Below are 25070 nucleotides of genomic sequence, written 5' to 3'. Positions count from 1 at the left end.
CAGTGCATGGAGAGAAGGGGAAACCCTTTGGTAAGTGGTGGTAGCTTGTAACCATCTCTACCAGCTTCCCAAGTGAGTTTTCTGGAAAGCTGGCAGAAAAGATCTCAAATGGCAATCACATGATCACAGGGCACAATTAGTCATAAGTGTGAATTACGTGACTGTGAGGAGGTGTACCATGACATTTTACAAAGTGCTTTATGGAATGTAAAACACCCTTTCTAAGCTGTCATAATTTTGAGTTAGACTATCTGTAGTGTATAAAAATTTCAGTGATTTTCTTGGAACGTGGGCAAAAGTGCACACTACATGTGACACTAAGAAATAGTTCCTCTCTAGTTGCTGACACCATTTGCTGGAATGGTAGTCCCACGAGTGCCTCTTAGAGAGCTAGCACATAGAAGACATTCTTTCCCCCCCCCCCTTTTTTTTTTGTAAGTGGAGGGCCGCAGTTGCAATGCGTCTGTTCCCATCATATATATGTGGGTATTGAACTGAAACCTTTGTGTTTGATAACAGAAATTGTATGTAGAAACAAGTTGAAAATATCGTTATATGAGTAGTCTTTTCCAAAAAGATAACATTCTAAGTCTTGGAAAATAATCAGTGTTTGATTTGTAAACTATGAGAGCATTTATAGAAGTCATCCTCAACTTACAACCACAATTGAGCCCCACATTTCTGTCATTAAGTGATACATTTGTTAAGTGATTTGCCCCATTTTACGACTTTTCTTGCCTCAGTTGTTAAGTAAATCACTGCAGTTGGTAAGTTGGTAACCCTGTTGTTAAGTGAATCTGGCTTCCCCATTGGCTTTGTGCGAAAGTCACAAAAGATGATCACACGACCTTGGGATAAATATGAACCAGTTGCCAAACATCTGAATTTTGATCGCATGACCATGGAGATGCTGCAAAGGTTGTAACTGTGAGAAACGGTCATAAGTCACATTTTTCAGTGCCGTTGTAACTTTGAACGGTCACGAAACAAACTGTTGTAGGTCAAGGACCACCTGTGTTATGCTGCATTGCAACTCTGGGGTATGTGTGTTATGGGTGAATAAACAATTTAAACAAGTGAGTGTAGAAGGATGTTTTAGTAAATCGAACACTTAGATGTTTGTACTATGACAGAATGCATGTAATGGGAGAGGCTTACTAAACATTTCCCAGAGAGAAACATAATTCTTAAGTGTTACAACTCGTCCTCCAAATTAAACGCTCAACAACATACCGTTTTTTTCTGTTTGACAGACTGTGACTGTCTAGCCAAAGGATGTCAGCAATGTATGATTTACATAAGATATTTTTTAAAAGCTCCTTTGATATTTGTTCGAATAGAATCTTTTTATGAGTAAATTATGATGGAGATAAGTCTGTGTATAATGCATTTGACCTCTTCTTCAGCGTAAAATAAAAATAACAGTTTTTATGTTATGAAGCTGTAAAAAAAATTGCAGTCAAAAATTGTGTTCTAATAGACTGTTAGAGGTATGAAGTCAACATATGTTTTATTGCTGATTCCTGTCTTTTTTCCCTCCTTAGATACATTGGAAAGTCTGACTCTATAACAATCAGTGTATGGAACCACAAGAAAATCCATAAAAAACAGGGAGCTGGTTTTCTGGGTTGTGTGAGACTTCTTTCTAACGTTATCAACCGCCTCAAAGACACTGGTTGTAAGTAGGCAGAACAAAAGTTCTTCGGTATTTTGAAATAAGCTTTTTAGAGCGACTTTAAAATTATTTCTATGGAAATTATAATTTATTTGTGATTGATTGATTGATTTGTATCCTGCCTTAATTACTTTTATAAATAAAGCAGTGAACATATCCACCCCAACTTCTTTCTCCTGTTTTTTTCACTACCACAACAAGCCCTATGAAGTGGGTTGAGCTGAGAGAGAGTGACTGGCCCTTAGTCACCCAGGTGGCTTTCATGCCTAAGGCAGGATTTGAACTCACAGCCTCTGACTTTTTAAGACTGGCATTTTAACCACTAGACAAAAGTGGCTTTGGGGAAGATGAAGACCAGTATGCTCTTCTTTTTCTTCTGAAATTCTAGAAATGTTTAATTCAGCAATATGTATTTTGTCATAGAAATTACCTTACATCAGTGGTGGGTTCCTGCCGGATCGCACCGGATCGTGCGCTCCCTTTCGGCGCTAAACCCGGAAGTATGGTCTTGCCCCACCCCTGGCGACGGGACGACGCTTGCCTGCGCTCCACCAGCTCGGCTGGGAACGGAGATGTTTCCTCAGCGGAGCGGAGCGCCTGAAAGGGACGCAGGCTCAGCCTGCCAGGCTGCCACCACTCCACTGAAGACATTGCTGAGCAGAGAAACGTCTCCGTTCCCAGCCAAGCTGGTGGAGCGCAGGCAAGCTTCGTCCCGTCGCCAGGGGCGGGGTAAGACCGTACTTCCAGGTTTAGCGCCAAAAGGGAGCGTGCGATCCGGCAGGAACCCACCACTGCCTTACATGATCATTACATAGAAATAAGATGTGCTTCCTTGGTTTTTTTTTATAGATCAGAGATTAGATCTCTGCAAACTGGGACCAAATGACAATGATACAGTTAGAGGACAGATAGTAGGTAAGTAATGATTTTATTTTGTTTGTTTGTTTGTTTTATTTTATAACCTGCCTTGATTATTTTTTTAAATAACAGTGGTGAAAATACTTGTTTCTTCTCCTGTTTCCCCACAACAACCATGTTGTGAAGTGGGTTGGGCTCAGAAAGTCACCCAGATGGCTTTCATGGGAAGGCAGGATTAGAACTCACAGTCTCTTGTCTATGGAGATTCTCAGCCATCCAACTCATGGTTGTCCCAAAAGTGCTTTTTCAAAAGGCAACTAAATTTTTGAAAGCATCTTTGGGTCACAGTCTCTTGGTTTCTAACCAGCACCTTAACCACTAGGTCCCACCAGACCAAATTTAAATATGTATTTCAAACACCATGGTGGAAATGTTAAAAAAGGACTGCAAAGTATGTATCAGGGTTCCAAGTAGCACCCCCAACGAAAAAAGACTCCGAGGCTAGGCATTCCTCAAAGTTCCATTTTATTGGAGAATGCAATATTGGCACATCTGGGAACACCCGAATATGAAAGCTTCCAGGTTTTTCCCACCCAAAAGAAAGTCCCAGTTCCTGCCCCAATACCCACATGTCTGTCATATGGTCCAATCAATGCACTGTCCCAATTGGAGATGTTTATCAGTCACACCCTTCCAGATACAGGGCAGAGTGGCCTTGACTTTCGGAGAAAGGAATGTTATTATGACTATATAACTCCCCTTTATACAATCCCCCCCTCCCAGTTTCCCACGGCACTAAACATGGCAAGCCTGAAGATCCAATGCCCAAGATGGCTTCCAGGCCTGAGAAGATGATTCTTCTGTTACTTAAGTCTGTTTTGAGTCAGAACGGCATGATTTCGACATAGTCCTATGTAGGTTTGACGGAAAACTCAGCCTAAAGCTACTATAATTCTTCATTCTATTGGCAAAGAAGTTTTTGAAGGCTTCTGTGGTACAGTTTCTTTTCTAAGAATAACACATAACAGGTAGTGCATTATAGTCTTTTGGAAGAGGTCCTTGTAAAAACGTGAAAGAGGAATGGTACAGAATACATTAGGTTAAACGGATTGTCCATAAAAGCCCCTTTGATACAGCAAATGTTTTTTATGAATAAAAGTGAATGGCATTTTATTTCTTCTTTTGTATCCATTTCCTCCCCCCTCCCCCTTTGCCTTCTCCCATGTGGTTCATGAGGATTCCCTATTGTCTGAAGAAGATTTCGGGAGATTGAAGTATAGGCAGAATGAAAGCGTTCTCCCCTCTGGAGCTCTGCTGAGGGATTGGATTCCAATTTTGATTGGAAAGAGAAACCATTGCATGAAACTCTTTTATTTCTGCTTATCAACATTACTTGGCATTCGTTTTTTGTCTTCCTTATTAATAATTGCCCATCGCTTACCATTTCTATGTACGCTTTGGCAAGTATATATAATTTATATGGATTTTCAACAGTGACATTCAGATAACTGTTTAACTGAAATGCTTAAAGCCAACTAAGTTTACATGTTACCTACTGCTTTATTTTCTCTTCTCATTAAACTTAATGTTTAATATATTGCTTTAACTATGCTTTGATCCATCCTGTTAATGTGTTTGTTAACCCTATGAATTCATTTTCCAGGAGTAGCGAGTGTGAGAAATTGACAATCAATTTTGTGTTGTGATGGTCTTTTGAAATATAATTAATTGATCTCACACCTGTGCTGCATTGTTATGTGTTTCAATATTAGATCCATTCCAAACATATTATTGTGTCAATGGTACTAGGCTCTGTGGATGAAATTGAACCTTATCCTTCAATTTAACATTGCTTACAGTACTAATATTTAAGAATCTGTTCTAAGTGGTTGTTTATGATTTAAAAAATCTAAAAAGTTGGAAGAAGACCTCTAATGAGAACTTCCAGACATTTGATTTATAGACTGTATTCCTGCTTCCAAGTTGTTGTGTTTTTTTTTTTTTTTTAAATGCTGATCCCAGCAGGTGGAATTATAAGGATGGCTGTTTGCAGATGGTGCCCTACCTTCAGAAGGCCAGCATTCCTTTGGGTTGCAGTGGGGCCCAGCCTCTCTTGTTATCTTTCGCTGGGTTGATGCTCGTTTTGGTCTAGACTTGAGCTTTCAGTTCCAATCTAAACAGGATTAGGAAAAGCCCATTAATCTTAATGCCACAGAAACCACAAATAAGTCATGTGTTCAGTTTCATTCTTGACTGGCCTCTTTATAAAGTAAACAGAACTACTTAGGTTTACACAGACAGCCTTTGTTGTATTATTTGCAACACATTTAGGCACAGAATTATCATTTTGTTTTATTTGTGAAAAATCTTTGGATGTAAGAAATGTTAGCACTAAAGATTGTCTCTTTAATTCAGGAGTGAATATGGGAATTGTTCGTAAAGATTTAAGCTATTTTTGCAACAGCATTGTGTCATACATGCCAGTGTTAAGGCTTGCCACATCTTTCAGAAGGCAAGCAAATAAAAATTGTAAGCCAACATTTAAAAAAAAACAAGTGAGAAACCAGATCATAATATTATATGATAAATAAAACCCCTGATATGGAGATGCCTTTTACACAGAAGTATCTGATTCCTAGCAATTGACTTATGCTAAATGATAAGGCCAGTGGTAAATATGAAGTCCCTTTTCTATATTGTCCACACGTTCAGCGAATTAAAGTTCCCAAAGACTTATCTTTACTGGCAAGATTTGTATGTCAGCTTTAATCAGAGCTTTCAGTGGTGGAAGGAGGAGGAAACAACATAAAAATAGATGTAGGGTACAGGAAAAAAAACAGCAAAAAAAAAAAAAAAAGAATGACATGTTGAAAATAATGTGCTAATAATTTGACCAGGCCAAACCATAAGAATGTCACTAGGCAAGTTTCTTTGAGGAGGCAATTCTACAACCTTGGCATCTTAATTGAGAAAGCTCTCTCTCTTTCCAGTCACTACTCCCCATTTACATGGTCCTTAAAGGAGATTCTTTGAAGAAACAAAACATTTGTTGGTTCTCAGGTACTTAGTTTTGCCAGGACTGAGTTGCTGCTTATTGGCCCTAATTCAGTTTATTATTATTCCTGATATAGGAATAATTCATTATCCTTCATATGAATTTGATGGAAGAGAATGAGATGTTATCACCAAAGAAGTGTTGCTTCATTACACCTCCTTATTGCCTTTCCCAGATTATTTTAGTGTTCACAACCATGGAGACAACCAAAATCTTGCAGGATCATATAACAGTGACATATTCCCTCAGTGTCACATTTTGGAGTTACTTCTTTACGTAGAAATGGAATTATTGTGTCATTGTTTCTCCCAAAAGAATATGGAAGGAGTAACATATTGGAAGTTGCTAGAAGCTCCAGAATTAACAAGATCCACATTCCAGATAAATCATCCATTAATATACTGTTAGCAATCTTTGTACTAAAGTAATCTTTTCTAACAAAAGCATGTTTTGTGTTCTACTAGGCAATTATGAGGAACAGATTGCAGGTATAAGATTGTAGCTTGAGGTTATAGAGACACATAGTTATAGGAATACCTGTTTACCGAGCTAAAATTTCCAGAGTCAGATTACTGCATTTTGGAATCTCATCAAACTGCTTTCCGCTATCTTACAATACAATACAATACAATACAATAGTAGAGTTGGAAGGGACCTTGGAGGTCTTCTAGTCCAACCCCCTGCCTAGGCAGGAAACCCTATACTGTTTCAGACAAATGGCTATCCAACATCTTCTTAAAGACTTCCAGTGTTGGGGCATTCACAACTTCTGGAGGCAAGCTGTTCCACTGATTAATTGTTCTAACTGTCAGGAAGTTTCTCCTCAGTTCTAAGTTGCTTCTCTCCTTGATTAGTTTCCACCCATTGCTTCTTGTTCTGTCCTCAGGTGCCTTGGAGAATAGCTTGACTCCCTCTTCTTTGTGGCAACCCCTGAGATATTGGAACACTGCTATCATGTCTCCCCTAGTCCTTCTTTCTCTTAAGCTAGACATACCTAGTTCCTGCAACCGTTCTTCATATGTTTTAGTCTCCAGTCCCCTAATCATCTTTGTTGCTCTTCTCTGCACTCTTTCTAGAGTCTCCACATCTTTTTTACATCGTGGTGACCAGAACTGAATGCAGTATCCAAGTGTGGCCTTACCAAGGCATTATAAAGTGGTATTAACACTTCACGTGATCTTGGAGTAATCCTCGGGGGGTTTAGTGAAAAGATAAGAGCATCCTATATATTTTCAAAGTTCCAAATCTGTACATCACTGAATCAAAAGGATACGTGCAAGATACGCCATAATAATGTTCTAAGTTTAACTCTTTTTTTTTTTTTTTGATAGTAAGTCTTCAGTCCAGGGACCGGATAGGCACAGGAGGGCAAGTTGTTGATTGCAGTAGACTATTTGACAATGATTTACCTGATGGGTAAGTTCATTCTTTGACAGTTGGAATAAAATACGATGTTGCATGTCCCAAACAGTGTTTTAATTTGTGCTTAACATTTTGAAATGATAAAGAATGAAAAAATGCTAGTTTAAAACGTATTACACCTGCATTTATTTAATAAATAACTATGTGAGCTCCAACATTTGAAAGTCAAACTTCTTGTAATGTACACTTTTCTTTCAATGCAAAAATATTTAGCTGGGAAGAAAGGAGGACAGCCTCTGGAAGAATTCAGTATTTGAATCATATCACACGAACAACACAGTGGGAGAGACCAACACGGTAAGCCTTCTTTTAGAGAGCTAAAGGTACAACTCTAGTGGTTGTCAGTGCTAGGAATTCTCCAATTCTAAGTTTATGTGCCGCCACATGTCCTTTCCTCCCAAATTAGACTTTTTTCTCGCATATTTAATATGTATTACATTACTATACAAAAAACATAGAACATATTTGCTCATTGGAATCTTTTCTTGGACTCTTGAGAGGCTGAACCTCCAAATTTGTTTTCAGATAAACGAGAGGGTTTTTTTAAAAATTCCCCTCTGCAACAGTCATTTTGCTAGAACACTTAACATTATCTCAAACTTCTGGATATGCTTATTGGATCAAAACAGTTGTTTATCGGTGTTTTGTTAAATTTTCCTTAAGTCCTTATCATTTATTTTTTTAATATTCAATAATAAGTAATAAAACCAGCAGGAATAAAGGGGTCATATTTATATATAAAGATAAAGCATTTTTAATAGAATTCTGGTTTTTATTAAATTAACTCAGGGTTTGTTATTAGTTTATATGTCCTTTCTAGGAAAGGAAGAAACCAGGGAAACAGTTTGGACAATTAAAGAAATTATTCTATTTTGCTTACGGTTGAGTGGGAAACGGTGACCACTTGTGCACCATAACAAATATAAATGCAGGATTTTTTCTGATTCTTCTATTGTGGGTTGTGAAGTTGGCAACTGTGTTATTGCTAATAGGTAGGAAATCAGATCTCTCATCTCCCTTCCTCCAAGTCTCCCTTGTTTCATCTTTAGTACAATGCAAACAGTGTGAACATTTCTCAATGTTGGGATGGTTTTAGAACTCTTATTATCAAAGGAGGCATTAGTGGTGTCTGTGGCAAGGAGAACTTTTTCCTAACTACCACTGTAACCATTCCTTGCCAGGACTAATCTGGCCTCAGCAATCCTTGTGGTGATAATTTTAGGGCTGGATTACTGGAAATATGCTTTACACAGAATTACCCCGGAGGCTGAAACTGCGTCTGATGTAAAACGTTGCAGCCAGATCATTGAAAGGACATGTTTTATACCCAACTACCAATCTGTTCATATTTATATGAAAGAACTGTTTGGATTTTGGCGGTAGATGCCTGAAGAGGAGTCTATTTGTCACGTGACAATCCATTTATTAGGACTGATGGCAGTGCTGCATTTATCAAGAGTTTGCTATGCCATAATCCAAGAGAATGTCCTCAACACTTGTGCCCTCTTTCACTGCAGCATCCAACCAACTTGTGCAGCTTATCATTTTAATCTAATTAATTTTTATTCGTTTATTAGAATACGGCCTTCTAGTAACATGTTAAGAAACACATTACTTAAAACTCTGTAATTTTAGACTGTAATGCCCTTTTGACAGAAGAAACAAAGATTGTTGTTTTTCAATAGGCCAGCATCGGAATACTCCAGTCCTGGCAGACCTCTGAGTTGCTTTGTGGATGAGAACACACCTCTTACGGGAATAAATGGTGCAACATGTGGACAGGCATTTGACCCCAAGCTAGCGGAAAGGAGAGTTAGATCTCAGAGGCATAGGAATTACATGAGCAGAACCCACCTGCATACTCCTCCTGATCTACCTGAGGGATATGGTAGGTGTTCCTGAAATTGTATAACTATCTGCTTACCTTTGATAAATAAGAGAGAAAGTATAATTTTAAAAAAATAGATTATAGTACTGGTACTAACTATGATGATTTGGCAATTGTGCAAGACTAAGGAGATGTTGGGACCTTGTGGTTAATAAATATTTTAATCGGTGACATTTTCCTCTCCATAAAAAACATTACAACCCAGTATGGTCATAAAAATGGCTAATTTTGAATCAGTGCCATCACTTAGGTAAAGTGAACTGTCAATGATAACTGAAGATCCAGGGGAATTTTCTTTAGAAAAGGAATATTTTGAACTTTCTGATTTATTTTTGCATTGATAATTTCCCAAACAGAGCAAAGGACAACTCAGCAAGGGCAGGTGTATTTCCTACACACTCAAACCGGTGTAAGCACATGGCACGATCCCCGTGTACCTCGGTAAGAAAATAATGTATCTTCATTGGTGCTGGAAATTAAGTAAAGCCCCCTTACAAATAAAATACAAAGTAGCACACAAATTTCTAATAATTGCACATTTGCCCAGTGACAGGATGATGTGTGTTGGTGATTCTGTAGACACTCAAATTCAGAACATGGTTCAGAAAACAATGCATTCTGATAAATCTCAATTTTAATTTAAAAAGAGAGTAGAGTGGGCTGAATACTTATGTCTGAAAAAGAATGTCTTACATGTCTAATATATTCACAAACATCTGAAGAGGTTTGACTAAGCTCTTTCTTTGATCAGAAATGAAATTAATTAAACCTAAGTTTATTACTTACTTGCCTCCAATTTTCTTATCAAATAAAGTCAAATAAGTGAAGATTTTCTGCTAATGTAAATGGCTTTTCTCAGTGGATTTAAGAGAGAGGCACTCCACCCCGCTCTTTACAGTCCTCTGTGCACCCTTAAAATTCAGAGAAATCTCTGAAGCAGCTATAGGGGTACATGGAAACCTGTGAGATCTTGAGAACTGAAGATGGTCTCATAAGTCAAACAGACTTCCACTTATTAACTTTTAAAGTATAAAACTAAATTATATAGTTTATTTTTTCTTTAACATTAATGGATACTGATGCGATTTCAATAGTGTTAATTGCTTACACATTTAAAGCTAACTTCCCTAGTTTTTTATCTGGTAAATGATGTAACAGATAAAGCACTGTGCTAGGACTGTAGAGACCCATCTTCACTTCCCTATGGAGTTATGAAATGTACTGTGTAATCTGCTGTATGTAATTTATCCTGCCTCACATAATTGTTCTGGGGGTGGGAGGTGAAACTTGTATAGTGCAGGATATAGAAATAATGAATAAATGGAAGGCTTCTTTTACAAATATTAAAAGATTTTAATCATACTGTATTGAGAAAACTTGTATTAATCTAGGGCTTGTCACTCTATCTCATGGTAGTCAACATGGCGGGTTAAAGTCATTTGTGATACATTGCAAGCTTATATAAACTTTATGGAAAATAAGGTCTGTTTTCAACTTAGAAAAAGCATTTCAAGTATCCTTAAAAAAATTAAAAGACTTTCTGAAATCATGACTAAAGACAAAGTCACTCTTAAGCCCCTATAGTAAGAGTGGCCTTTAAGTACCTAGATTTCTAGTAGGAATCATGCTGATTACAGGAATATTTATTTAAAAACAACAACAACCAGTGTAGTTTTGTGATAACAGCATTTCCAAGGCATGGTAGCGCAATGTCTTTCTAAGAGTAGGTGTTTTTTCCTTTTACTTTCGTGGACTTACTCCCAGGGACTAGAGATTCCAACTGAAGATATAATGTTTCTGAAACAATGCGTATGCACAGACTTCATGGAATAGTTATGTTACATTTCTGCCTGTTTGGCTCAGAAGCCCTGTGCTGAGATATTCCTCGTTTCTATTTGTTTCTTGCAGGGATCTTAGCAACATCAATTGTGAAGAGCTTGGGCCATTGCCTCCTGGATGGGAAATCCGAAACACAGCCACAGGCAGAGTTTATTTTGTTGATCATAACAACAGGACCACACAGTTTACAGATCCACGGCTATCAGCTAATTTGCACCTGGTTCTAAAGTGAGTTAATATCACTGATATCACCAATATGTGGCTAATAACATTTAGAGCATTTAAGGTAGTTTTCCAGGAAAGTCTCTCATGGTTTTTAATTACTACATGTGCATTTTAGATTAACCTAATCTAAAAATGTCTTGGAAGTGTTAATGCTCTGAAAAAGAGCATGTTGAAATTGTGTTCTGTTTGATAAGTCACTGATCTGTAAAGGGTTATTAGGAATGTTACCATTTTTGTTAATCATTGGTTAATTTTATTTTTACTGTTATGGAAAAAAAAAAGAATTTTCTGCATTTCTTCTATTCCTAACAGCCAGGTTTCTCCTTAATTTCTTTTGCATCTGTCCAAATTAAAATAGAAAAACCTGAGATATACGAAGCCAAGAAAGAAAGGAGGGGGAAAAAGGGCGGGGGGATTCGGTTTCATTTTCAATTTTGGAAGATTGGTACTTGGCCTTAAAGTATATAATACTAATTTATATATAATATGAGAAAAATTTTCTATGCTAATTGAAATTGTTTCTCTGGTAGTAAAGTATGATTTATATTTTCATGGATGACTAATCTAGACAGGGATTTTTCAGGAATATCTGATTACATTCTTTCTAAGGAAATTAACATCTTACATTGTTTTAAATCAAACTATAAAATAGTATTGATTTTCTCCTAATAGAGTTGAAACAGAGGGACCTAAGGAAGCATTTTTAATCCCCCAAAAATGTATTTTCTGCACCAGAGATTTTCCAATTTTTCTCCTGCATTTAATACTTCTATTCTTCCCAAGAGAAAAAGTTGAGTAAAATTTGCTGTTGTCTAGACACAATTATTAATTATTTAAGTTCTTCTTAGAATACAGTTTCTGAACTCTAATCTCTTTATATGCCAACTATAAATTTTAACTCAGTAGGTATTTACACCCAATTCAGAAACTATCTTTCTTTCCTTTTTTTTTCTTCACAAAAGCCTCACAGATATGAGTCAGTTTGATTAATCTGTTTATTGCAGATAAGAATAAAACAGTATACTCGTGGAAGATTTATCCACTTCAATACATTGAAATTAAAGTTCTTATATAAATTCAGACTTTACATTCAAGGCTTTTTCCTCCTGCCTTTCCAAATCAATAGATAGCTATCCATTCTCTTGATGGCCTTGGAAGATACATGATCTATACTGAGGTAATAGTCTGGGAACTGCTGGCTTTTGCTTTGTCAGCTTCATTCTGCATATGTGGGAAATAGTTGCATGTTCACTTGAGTCTCTTTTTTTAAAAAGTATTAAAACTATGTTTTCACAGAACAATATTTTGGAACATAACTCTAGAAGATAAATTTCTTGGTTAGATGAACCTTAAAGCAGGTTCCAAATTATCTAAAAATGTTTGATTTTTATATACCTGTTTTAAAATGTAATTACAATTTTTTAGAAAATCTTTTGGTTTGCATAACTGTTCAAATCTGGCTTATCTTACTGACCAACGTGATATTACAGCAGATCCTCTTATCTGCTATGTCAAGCACTTTCCAAAGACTTAAAAATAGGCATTTTCTGATTAACCATCAGAAATATAGTATAGAATATAATTTGTGTTTCATGTAGGCTAACAAAAAGGCTTAACAAATTAGGCTTCTAGCAACAGAAAGAACATTCTATTTGTCAGGTTCTAAAATCACCAACTGTTTTTGTTTGTTTGTTTGCACTTCCCAAGCTACATGCTTTATTTTTTTTCTTTATGCATCTGTTTTTCATTATGAAAGGATTTCAGAAATTCAGCTAGCAGTGTCATCAGCAAAAGTGTAGTATCTGATAAATCTTATATAAGGCGAACCTTTTCAGCACCAAGTGCCCAAACCAGAATGTGTGTGGATGTGCGCCAATGATGGGTTTCAAAATTTTTTAGAACCTCTTCTGTAGGTGTGCCCTGCTTTGTGGGGGTGGCTTGCCGGCCATGTTACTGGGTGGGAGTGGCTTGCCGGCCATGTGACTGGGTGGGAGTGGCTTGCTGGCCATTTGACCGGGTGGGAGTGGCTTGCCAGCCATGTGACCGAGTGGGAGTGGGTTGGCAGTCATGTGACTGGGTGGGCGTGGCCAACGTAAAATGTGGTGAAACTCGCTTTACAATGCTCTTACTTAGCAACCCAAATGTTGGCTCAGGAACTCTGGCATTGTAGCACACAAGTCTTAAAGCTGTCAAGTTACAAGACCCTTGCACCCCTAACCCTTTAGAAAAAAAACCACAGGGGTGTTCAAACTTGACAGCTTTAAGACTTTTGGACTTCAGCTTCAATTCCTCCTCTCGCTATTCATCTTGATGATGTATGGATGGGCGGGGGGAGGGAGCTGGAACCGGTTCTAAATGGTTCTGTAGATTTGTGGAACCTCTTCTATAGAAGAGGTTAGAACTGGCAGGAACCCACCCCTGATGTTCGCGTGCTGGACCGCCAGAAACCCAAAGACCAGGTGGCTGGCGCCCACATGCCTTTTTTGTGGCTGTTTTGGGGACAGTTTTGGGGGGGAGTTTCAGGCTGATTTTGGCTGGGAAACGACCTGAAAAAAAGCCCGGAAAACGGCCCGAAAAATGGGCTGTTTTCAGGACATTTTTCGGACCATTTTCAGGACATTTTTCAGACCATTTTCAGGACATTTTTTGGCTGGTTTTGGCCATTTTCAGGACATTTTCCAATGTTCCGGCACCCAGCTGGCCAGTGCCAGAAACCAAAAGAGCAGCTGGCAATGGCGCGTGTGCCTACAGAGAGAGTTATAATAAAATTAAGTATTTTGGGGTATGTTTGCTACCGTGAGTTACTTAGAAAGGTGGGATTAAAAATATAAATAAAAATCCAGATCTTTAAAGGCAAGCTCAATGACTCCAGGAGTGGGGGACACTCTTCCAAAAGGCTGGAGCATTTGACATACCACATTTGCTACTGTAATTTATTCCTTTAATTTCTACCTATAACAACCTAAATATATGGACTCCTGAGAACATTAAAAAGCCCATTAAAAAAAAAAATCCAGTTGAAAGTCTACCTGTTCCTGAGAAATGTTTCATGAGTTCTTTTGCCATTCCACTTAAAGCAGATAGGTTTATACATAATCTTATTTTTAAACTGAGGGTGAAGTAGAATTGCTAGTTATGACTGCTGACAGCAGAAAACTTGTGGCTGGAAGAACAGAAAATTCTGTCAGCCAGAATGAAGTTTAAAAACAGCAGCCACAGTTTTATTACTTGGCATTAACTAAAGAATGGAGGGAGAAAGCATTTGTTGATGATGTCTTCACCTGACTGCTTCTGGTTTATGTTGGCTGCTGCTTTGTATCCAGGCTGGCAACAGTGGTTTTTGATATTAGTAAGCATGGTTGGCAAACATCTGTTGACAGTTAGCAAGACATTTTGGCTGCCATGGTCCATGCCTGGTACTGAAAATGTCAATTATAAGAGAAACAGCCATCTCTTTGTAATGAACAAGATGCTTTCATCCCTTATGATGCTGTCTAAACATTCTTATCCCATTAATCAGTGATTACTTAGTTTATAGCAGGGTACTCAGAGCATAATGCTGAAAAATCTGAGAATTAAAGCTAAAGACCTTAATATGATTCTTGCAACTATATTAACCAGATAAGGGTTAAAAAGAAGAAACAAACCTAAACGACTTGCATTCCTATCACAGGCTATTACTAGTCAAATGGTGCTGTCTGAGGAAATCTACTCCTGACAAGGATTGCACAGTCTTGACCAAATAGGCATTAATTTTTATGAACTATAAAGTTATTGAGTAATAGATTAATTTCATGATATTCTTTAAATTTTATTAAATATCCTCAGATGCTAATAAAGATGGGAGCACTTACAAAGTTGCATAAATAATTACAAATAAACAATAGGTTGGAAATTTGAAAATTTAAGCCCACTATTATTTGTTCTCTTGATTCTTAAACAACCTAACAGTTAATTGAACACACCCCTAACATTTGGTTTGGTTTATCCACTGATAGGTTTACCTGGGAATACTGTATGTATGTTAATACTTATTAAGATTATATATTCATGGCTAAGGTCATTCGCAGATAAGCTGATGTTTGAATTTTTAACCAAAATGCCACAAAAAATGTGCCAACTGCGAAAATTATGACACAGTGAATTTGAAGAATTGATTTATCTGGGACATTTTTCTTGTTATTATGGTTAAAAATTGAGGGTCATCTTATCTATGAATGGATTTTATCCATGGGTATATTTAAGTCTTTACTGAATTTTCATTAACAGTTTGATACACAGTAAAACCATGGTTGTACTGTATTACCTATCAAAATTAATGTGTTCCATCTATATTTGCCTCTCATTCCTCATAAAATTAATGAATTTGATTGATTGATTGATTGATTGGTTTTATTTATCATTGACTTCTGCTAATAATTGGAAGAGGCAATGAATTATGTTTCTCCACATTGTGTCTACTAAGAACTATATTACTTTCACAGTTTCATCTGACATTTCATATATAATCTTAAACAAACAGATTTAGACATTTTTTCTTAGCATAACTTTTATTCTGAAATAATGTTGTTTCTTCTTAAAATGCTGCACATTTTGGCATGAGTTTGTAACTATAAAAAATGTCAGAAGGACCTACCTTGAATATATCATGTTTTCATCCCTCACTGTCTGAACTTAATTTTATAACATTTTCCTTTAATAGCTAATGAAAATATTGTTATCTGTGCCAATTGTAAAATTGCCTACATTCCTGTGGTTAAGGCAAATTCAGGTACAGTGAATACCAACTTAGCCAAACTCTCTACAAGCATTTTTGTAAATTAACTTTTCAGGAAAAGCAATTAAAATGTATGATGGTATCCTCCTTTTAGATTATTTGTGTTTGGACACACCTGAAAATCTTGGAAAAATAGGGCAGTTTCAGACATGTCGAGCAATGTCCATATTGTGCTCTGATCCATTTTTTAAAATAAATAAAGTACTTGAAATGTTCAGTATTAAAAGAAACAGGAGTATGTACCCTTCCAGGCTCCTCCAGAGAATTTTGATAAAACAACACACTGAATATTCCCCCCCCCCCCACACACACAAATATGTTAGCTCACATGCATTCTATGGAAGCCGTGGAAATGAGAGCAACCGAAGTCTTAGAATCTTGAAAGTTAAAGTCTCTCTGCTTCTTTTCAGTCGTCAAAATCAACTTAAAGATCAGCCGCAACAGCCTCAACAAGTTGTTTCACTGTGCCAACTTTCAGACGAGGCAGAATGTCTTACCGTGCCAAGGTACAAACGGGATCTAGTACAAAAACTCAAGATTTTGAGGCAAGAGCTCTCCCAGCAGCAGCCCCAAGCTGGACACTGCCGTATAGAGGTCTCCAGGGAAGAGATTTTTGAGGTAATGTGAGAATTATACCTTATTGCTGAATTAAAATACAAGCCAGTGCCTATTATTATGGTGATCTGGGATTTTGCACTACAAATGGAGGAAAATTCTTAAGGCATTGTTAAAATGTATCTAAAACAAATGGTAGCCACGCTGCATGTGCTTTTGTAAAAGTCTGGTATAGATTAAAAATAGATTAAAAATGAGTTAAAAATATAAAAATACTTATATGTGGATTAAAAATGAGTTAAAATATAAAAATACTTATATAGAGATTAAGAAAAAGAAAAACCTAATTTACTTTTGGAAGAACTTACAACTGTCGCTGCCTGTCCTCCAGCTTAGCTCTTCCTCCATTTAATTATCTTAAGGCATTATTGAGTTACAATGCATTTAGGTAGTCCTTGGCTTACAGCCATTTGTTTAGTGACCATTCAAAGTTCCATTGGCACAGAAAAAAGTGCCTTATGACAGTTTCTAACACTTATGACTGTTGCAGCATCCCCATGGTCACATGATCAAAATTCAGATGCTTGGCAACTGGTATGTATTTATGACCGTTGCAGTGTCCTGGAGTCATGTGATCACCTTTTGCGACCGTCTGACAAGCAAAGTCATTGAGGAAGCCAGATTCAATTAACAACTGTGGCAAGAAAGGTCCTAAAATGGGGTAAAACTCACTTAGCAACTGTCTTGCTTAGCAACAGAAGTTTTGGGCTCAATTGTGGTGGCGAGTCAAGGACTACATGTATTTTGAGATTCAGTAGGGACATGTGATTTTGTAGAGACAGCATTCTTCTGGTAAAGTCTGAAATTAATTTGATTATGTTCTCTACAGTCTTTTCCAGAATTAAGTGATTTTTCTTCAGTTGATAGGACTTACATTAGAATAAATTTGGATAAGACCAAACTACATAATTATATTAGAAGAGTATAGGTTTCCTATAAAATATAAAAGACATTTTTTCCCCTTAAGTAAACCAGGTACTGAACAGAACTTACTGTATATACTTGAATTTATAAACCTATGCAAGCAATATCTCTGAACACTAATGGCATTTTTATCGATCTGACAATCGAGAATAAAACTTTACTAATTAAGGCAATAGTGTAAATGTTATACAGTCTAGTTCAAATTGAAAACATAGGAAGTATTCGACTAATAGGTACCTAATGTAATTGCAGGAGTCTTATAGACAAGTCATGAAGATGAGACCGAAAGACCTATGGAAGAGATTAATGATAAAATTTCGTGGGGAAGAAGGCCTTGATTATGGAGGTGTTGCCAGGTAAATAATAAATTCATCTTAAAATATATAATACTTAAGCTTGGGTTTTTTTTAAAAAAATGGTAATAATTGAACTAACTTTGGATCCTGGTACCTTTGATAGCAGTATTGGAGGCAATGTTCTGCAATTTGTGGTAAATTTAAATGCAAAGAAGATGAAACAGTCTCCCTTCAAGTTAGTTAGCACACTGGTAAGCATTTCATGGGCCAAACCTGTCATTTAATTTGACATCTTTTTAGAGTGCAATATGTATAATGTAACAAGGTGTTCAGCAGCTCCTGGTTGCGTTCTAGATCTAGAATGAAGCCTTTTATGCTCATTTTTGACCTCCTTTGATAGACCATTGCCAGGGATTGATCTTGGAAACTTACATGCTCAAAGCTTGCTTTTTACCACCCCAAATTGAGAAGTATGGCCAATAAAGAACTGACAAGAGCTAAGAGCTAAGAACAGATAAAAGTTTCAAGTCAAGCTCAAGTCCTACTCCTTTAATAAAAGAGTCCATATTAATCACAATACAATAGAAGTTTCCCATTGTATTCTTCTGGAGGTGTTTTTTTTTTTTGACTTCCCAGTCTCAACTGGCAACATTTTTACAAACCTGAGTACTTCTTGGTAGTCTCTCATCCAAGTATTACCGTATTTTTTGGTGTATAAGATGCACCGGAGTATAAGACGCAGCAACGTTTTGAAGAGGGAAAAAAATGTTTTTGCACTCTGCAAATCTCCCAAATACGGCCCGTTTTCCCCCCAAAAAAACATGAATAGCCTTTAGGGAGCTTGCAGAGTGCTCCTGGAAGGGTACGGGGGATAAAATTGAGCAAAAAAACCGGGCCGTTTTTTGCTCAATTCTGCCCTCCCCAGCCCCCAGGAGCTCTCTAAAAGCTTCTTAGAGGTTATGCATGGCCATTTTTGCAAAGGGGGTGGGGTTTCAGGAGGCAAAAAATGCTGTATTCAGTTTATAAGATGCACCCAGATTTTCAGCCTCTTTTTTTGAGGGAAAAAGGTGCGCCTTATACTCCAAAAAATACGGTAAGTAACTGACTTTCAACTTGACTTTGTCTTTCAACTTTGATTTTGGCCAAGATTGTTGAAGAGCTGGTAAGTTTCTCTGTGGATATGCTTGTATCCACAGTGATTATAACAATTTTAGAGTAATTATTGCACTGAAATATTTAGAGTTATAAAATATTTAGTGTAAAATTATTTACGCTAATAAGGCTCCACCTTGTGGTAATGTTTCATAAAGCAAAGAAGCTTTACCCAACCTTGCCTGATTTTGCTTGAAATCATATTGTTTTAAATACTAGGTATGATCTAGTCCATTATAGGTAAATTCTGGAGTGGGAGAATGTTGGGAAAATGAAACAACAGGAAGGCAAATGGTAGTGGAGAAAAATGGATTCAAAGGGAGAATAATTTTGGAGACCAATGGCCACAGTTCCAACTGTAGCCTTTCCTAGTTTCTTGAACAATGATCTCTTGTACAACTAAAGAAGTGAGGAATGGCTACCCAGGGGTGGTTCTTAATCGTCTGTATTTGCACTGTGCATAGACATCAATGGGTGCTGTGTGAGCCTCTTACTCAGGAGGAGCATATCCTCTTCCATTTAAATTTAATCTACAGCTTTCTTTAGTAACATGTTATCTATATTTCAAAAGTAGAATAGGGTGCTTTTAAGTAATGTTTGGCAGTTGTCTTCCAATTCAATTTATTTTGGCATAAATAAACTTATCGGCAATAAGATTAAATGAATCAGAGCCAGAAAAGTATGAAACTCTATTAATTGGTGGTGGGAGGGGGTTTCTGTTAATTACCAAGGGAAACAAATTTATTTAGCACTTCAAAATGTAAACTTTTAATGTAATAACAAGTGATAGCATATTTCAGCATGCTGAGTTGAACCATATGCCATGAGACTGTCATAATCAGAATTATATTTCCAGTGAGCTGAAGCAGTAAAAAAAATGTTTCACAGTAATTTAAATTCCTGAAATATAACTTGTATGTTTTGTGCCCTTAAATTAATATCCTGTATTCTAAATCTAAAAAAAAGTAAATACTAACAGTTCTAATGTTTCATCTTTAGGTCATATCTTTTGCCTCAGGCTTCACTGAAAGTTTTTTTTGTGTGTGTGTGTGCAATGTTTGTGTTTTCTTCAGGGAATGGCTGTACTTGCTATCCCATGAAATGCTGAATCCATATTATGGCCTCTTCCAGTATTCCCGTGATGACATCTATACTTTACAGATAAATCCAGATTCTGCTGTTAACCCGGTATGTCAAAATACTTTTTAAGGCTTATGCTGTATTTGACCAGCAGGTTTAAATAAATGTGAGCCATTAGATTAAAAAAAATAAGATGGGCACAGATCTGCTAAAAAGTTTATGTTGTAAGAAATCATTAGGCTAAATATAAGGACATTATATTCTGTGGTGGAACAGTGGTTATAATACAGTACTGCAGGCTAATTCTGCTGACTGCCGGGTGATTGCAGTTTGGCAGTTCAACTCTCACCAGGCCTAAGGCTGACTCAGCCTTCCATCCTTCCGAGGTCAGTAAAATGAGGACCCAGATTGTTGGGGGGGCAATATGCTGGTTCCGTAGATCACTTAAAAAGGTTCTGTAAAGTACTGTGAAGCTGTATTTAAGTCTTAAGACTGATTTAATCCTGATTATATATGTTCTTTCAATTCCAGGAACATTTATCCTACTTCCATTTTGTTGGTCGAATCATGGGAATGGCTGTGTTTCATGGACATTATATTGATGGGGGCTTTACGTTGCCTTTTTATAAACAGCTGCTAGGAAAGCCAATTACATTGGACGACATGGAATTAGTTGACCCAGATCTTCACAACAGTTTAGTATGGATACTGTATGTACTTATCCCTTTAAAATTATACTGTTTCCGGAATGGTGGATATACTGGTCAGTTTATTTAGTGGCTGTTTTGTTAAACTAATTTTAAATTAGGATTACTTAAATTCTTTAAAATAGCCATTCTTTGCTTCTTAAAAGTTATTTCTTTAGAGATGATCTATGGGGAAAATATATGTTAAAGGATTTATTTAAAAGATGCATGTTTAACTTTTCTTTAATTCATTATTGTTCCAAAATTTCTCTCACATACTTGAATTTACTACATATGTGTGTGAATTAATGGAGGGTTAGGGTATGTAGTAAATGTCTATTTACTACATAACCTACATTTACATTATGTGTATTGACACTAGAAATGAACCTACCACATGCCAGAAATTTACCATCCCTTCGTCTCTTAAACTAAAAATAGGAGAAACCGTTCAGCAATTGTCATTTTAATTTTGTAGAAGTTTGAGAGCTATATGGGGAGACTGATAGTTTTGGAAAGTCTAATCTTTGAGTGGAAAGGTTCTTCATATTTCAGAATGTTTAAGGAATTTCATTTATTCTTTTATGAGAAAAGTTTAGTGAAGAAGAGGGGGGGAGTACACCACCTATTTAGATTGATATTGTAGAGAGGGATGTTTGGAAGTAAATATTTCTTATTATTTTGTTTGAGACTGAAAATGTACAGTGTGCCTAGGCATTTACTTTTTAGTTATTTTTCTGTGGTTTTTTTTTTCAGGGAGAATGATATTACAGGAGTCTTAGACCATACATTTTGTGTGGAGCACAATGCATATGGTGAAATCATACAGCACGAACTTAAGCCGAATGGCAAAAGCATTCCTGTCACAGAAGAGAGTAAAAAAGAATATGTCAGGTATTTTAAAAGTTTATTTGTTAGGGGTGTTCTGTCCAGAGAGAATTGTTACATGTATAAATTAATAAGGTTCATTTGGCATCTCAATGTTTTATATTCATTTATTTTACAATATTTTTATTGCCACTTGCCTTGCGCCTCATAAGAGTTATTTCGGGTGACAGAACCTGCACTTTGTAGACAGAAAAATGTTTTACAGTGATAATTATGATTTATTTTTTTTGCAGGTTGTATGTAAACTGGCGATTTTTAAGAGGAATTGAAGCTCAGTTCTTGGCTCTGCAGAAGGGTTTTAATGAAGTAATTCCACAGCATCTGCTGAAGACATTTGATGAGAAGGAACTAGAGGTTAGTATGTTAATTATCAATGTTTTTCTTTTGTATGGGATGTGTGCGTGAATATACGTCCCATATATTCTATTTCTTGGTACAGTTATCTTACTTATGAGACTCGTCAAATATAGAAAATATGTGCTTTGTTTTATGATGGCCACTTGCCAAGCAATTCCGTTGATTGCTAAAATTGGACCACTTCAGGGTTTTTTTTTGGGGGGGGGGGGATGCTTTCAGTCATCCAATCTAAAACTGATTATCATTTCATAATGGGTGTAAGGCACATCCTATTAAAAGTTAAACAGTTCCCTGTCCCTAAGATCCAGTAGCTTCTGATTTTACACGTAGTTCATGCCTATTGATCTTTGCATGTGCAATTCTCAACAGCTCATCATTTGTGGCCTTGGGAAAATAGATGTTAATGACTGGAAGGCCAACACAAGGTTAAAACATTGCACCCCAGATAGCAACATTGTCAAGTGGTTCTGGAAAGCTGTGGAGCTCTTTGATGAAGAGAGGAGGGCTCGATTACTACAGTTTGTGACCGGTTCATCCAGAGTGCCTCTCCAGGGTTTCAAAGCATTACAAGGTAAAAACAATCATCTCTATAGCTCTCTCTCTCTCTCAAGTTCAGTTTACTGCCACAAATATTATCCTTTCCAAAGTAAGTCATTTCATATCATGTATTGCAAAACAGATTTTTTGATTAAATACCTAAACTGAAACGCGTTGCACCTGGGTACAGGTTTAATCGTATTTGATGGGGCCATGGCTACTTAAGCCCCATTCTTTTCAGTAAGTAAGCCTGCATACAATCCAATTTATCAATTTGCTTCATCCATTCATCCAAATATTGGCATTCTTCTGTGCCTCTAGTTCGATCATAGTTGTCTAAGTAGCAATTCCCATTATTTTGCAGAGTATCAAACTCGCATCTCAGATTTTCTTTATTTTCATAGGCAGAGTGGGAACCATATCCTGCATGCTGTGGCACACACAGCATGTAACTTGACCTTTATAAGCATTTGGGTGCTAGTTACTAGTTCATGAAGTACATACCTTTAGACACAGTATATGCCAGTGATGGGTTGCTCTTACCTTTGCTACTGGTATGCTGCTCGTGGTCCGTTCGTGCTTGCGCTCCTGATGTGGGCTGTGCACACATGCGCACCCCACCGCCCCTGCGACGCCCAGCTGCTTGTTGGAGGTTGCGCAGACACTGCACGCTATGTGCTCGTGCGCAATTGGCCTGGTTGCCTTAAAAACAGGTAAGGAATGTGGGTGGGCGGGCCAAATAAGCCACCGTACTGGTATGGTGGGTGCGCCTCGTGACTACTACCGGTACGGCTGTACCAGGCCATACCGGCTGGAACCCACCACTGGTGTATGTGTTATGCGTCTGGAGTTGTTTTTACACATTGAAATGTAACTTTGATTTGCCTAATTAGTGCTAGACCAAGTGTACAGTGTAAAATTGTAGATCAACCTTTAATGGAGTATATTTGGGGAAGAAATAACTTTCTCAATAAGATAATATTGTGCACATGTATATCTTACATTGATGCATGCTTGCTCACATGCACACTTTGCCTTGTACAGCATAACAGTGATTGCTTCCTTGGCCTATAGCAGTGATGGCGAACCTATGACACGCGTGCCACAGGTGGAACACGGAGCCATTTGTCAGGGCACACGAGGCACTGCCCTGTCAGCTGGCCAGCATGCATGCGCGTGCTGGCCAGCTGAGTTCACCTTTTTTTAAAGCCATTTTTCGCCCTCCCCAGGCTCCAGAGGCTTTCTAGGAGCCTGGGGTGCCCCCCCCCCCGAGGCCCTCAGGAGCTTCCCTGAAGCCTCCGGAGTGCAAAAAACCGTCCCTATGGGCAAACCGGAAGTTCAGGAACTTCCTGTTTGCTCGGAGGGTCATTTTGACTGCTCCGGAGGCTTCAGGGAAGCCTCCTGAAGGTCCCTGAAGCCTCCGCAGGGCTTCCGTGGGGCGGGGGATGCTGTTTTCGCCCTCCCCATTCTCCTATAAAGCCTCTGGAGCCTGGGGAGGGCGAAAAAAGCATGCAAACATGGGGGGATCATGCCTGTAGTGCGCGCATGCGCACTGGGGGGGTCGCACATTGCATTATGGGTGCGGCATGCCTGCACACGACCCTCCTGCGCTCCCCCCACTTATGGCACGCGAGCCAAAAAAGGTTCGCCATTGCTGGCCTATAGCATGTTCTTTGATTAATCCCGTGTAATACAGGCAATCCTCAACTTACAACCATTCATTTAGTGACCATTCAGAGTTGCAAAGCTACTGAAAAAAATAAAGGATGACAATTTTTCACTCTACCGTTGCAGCATCCCCATGGCCATGTGATCAAAATCCGAATGCCTGTATTTATGACCGTTGCACTATCCCAGGGTCATGTGATCCCCATTTGTAACCTTCCCATCTAACTCATCGACAAGCACAATCAATGGAGGAGGAAGATGGATTCACTTAATGACCATGATATTCGGGGCAAAACTCACTTACCAACTGCCTTACTTAGCAATGGAAATTTTGGTCTCAATTGTGGTCATAAGTTAAGGACTGCCTATATTGAACTGTATTGTCTTTGATGCAATTCCAGGTGCTGCTGGCCCAAGACTGTTTACCATTCACCAGATTGATGCCAGCACAAACAATCTGCCAAAAGCTCATACTTGGTAAGTGAGGAGCTCTTCTCTGTTAGCCTTTTTCTTTATTGAAGTTATCCAACTAATTAGAAATATGGTTGTTATTAATGCTTCAGCTCCAACAACACGATTCATCTAGTTCAATATACGTTCCCCTTACAGAAACCATTAATAAAAAGAATTCAGCATTGGTTTTTCTGGAAACGTTGTGATATGAAATGAAAGAGTATCCATGTTTATATGTTGCATGTGTGCTTCTTCCGTTCTATCACTCAAGTAACAATCTGATAAAAATCTCAAAAAATCAGGGAAAGACGGACGCCACAGTCAGTTGAGACGGTCAATTCATGCTAATATTTTCCCGTTACTAATAGTTGTTTTTTGTGCCAAGAGTTTCCTAACTACAGGTAGTCCTTGACTTACAAGTTCATTTAGTGATCGTTCAAAGCTACAACGGCACTGAAAAAAATGACTTTTGTCACACTTATGACCATTGTAGCATCCTCATGGTTGCATGATTTACATTTGGATGCTTGACAACTGACTCACATGTATGACGGTTGCAGTGCCCCAGAGTCATCTGATCCCCTTTTTGCGACCTTCTGGCAAGCAAAGTCAATGGTGAAGCCAGATTCATTTAACAACTGTGTTACTAATTTAACAACTGCAATGATTCACTTA

At 37.7% G+C, this 25070-nt stretch overlaps 1 protein-coding gene across 1 annotated transcript in view; it reads left to right on the top strand.

Moving 5' to 3' along the window:
• SMURF2 (SMAD specific E3 ubiquitin protein ligase 2) overlaps positions 1 to 25070 on the top strand; it is a 65575-nt gene that overhangs the window by 37606 nt on the left and 2899 nt on the right. Inside the window, exons 4-18 of the mRNA XM_081936180.1 lie at positions 1545 to 1678; positions 2525 to 2590; positions 6920 to 7004; positions 7224 to 7307; positions 8696 to 8898; positions 9255 to 9339; positions 10807 to 10965; positions 16150 to 16357; positions 17531 to 17634; positions 19800 to 19914; positions 20338 to 20516; positions 21249 to 21386; positions 21614 to 21734; positions 22107 to 22308; positions 24344 to 24419. Coding sequence (XP_081792306.1) covers positions 1545 to 1678; positions 2525 to 2590; positions 6920 to 7004; positions 7224 to 7307; positions 8696 to 8898; positions 9255 to 9339; positions 10807 to 10965; positions 16150 to 16357; positions 17531 to 17634; positions 19800 to 19914; positions 20338 to 20516; positions 21249 to 21386; positions 21614 to 21734; positions 22107 to 22308; positions 24344 to 24419 — 1959 coding nt within the window. The remainder of the gene's footprint in view (positions 1 to 1544; positions 1679 to 2524; positions 2591 to 6919; positions 7005 to 7223; positions 7308 to 8695; positions 8899 to 9254; positions 9340 to 10806; positions 10966 to 16149; positions 16358 to 17530; positions 17635 to 19799; positions 19915 to 20337; positions 20517 to 21248; positions 21387 to 21613; positions 21735 to 22106; positions 22309 to 24343; positions 24420 to 25070) is intronic.

The sequence above is a fragment of the Natrix helvetica genome (genome assembly GCF_964273705.1).
Source record: "Natrix helvetica genome assembly, chromosome: 1".
NCBI classification, from domain to species: Eukaryota; Metazoa; Chordata; class Lepidosauria; order Squamata; family Natricidae; genus Natrix; species Natrix helvetica.
The sequence above is the reverse complement of the archived record's forward strand: the minus strand, read 5'-3'. Positions and strand labels throughout refer to the sequence as shown.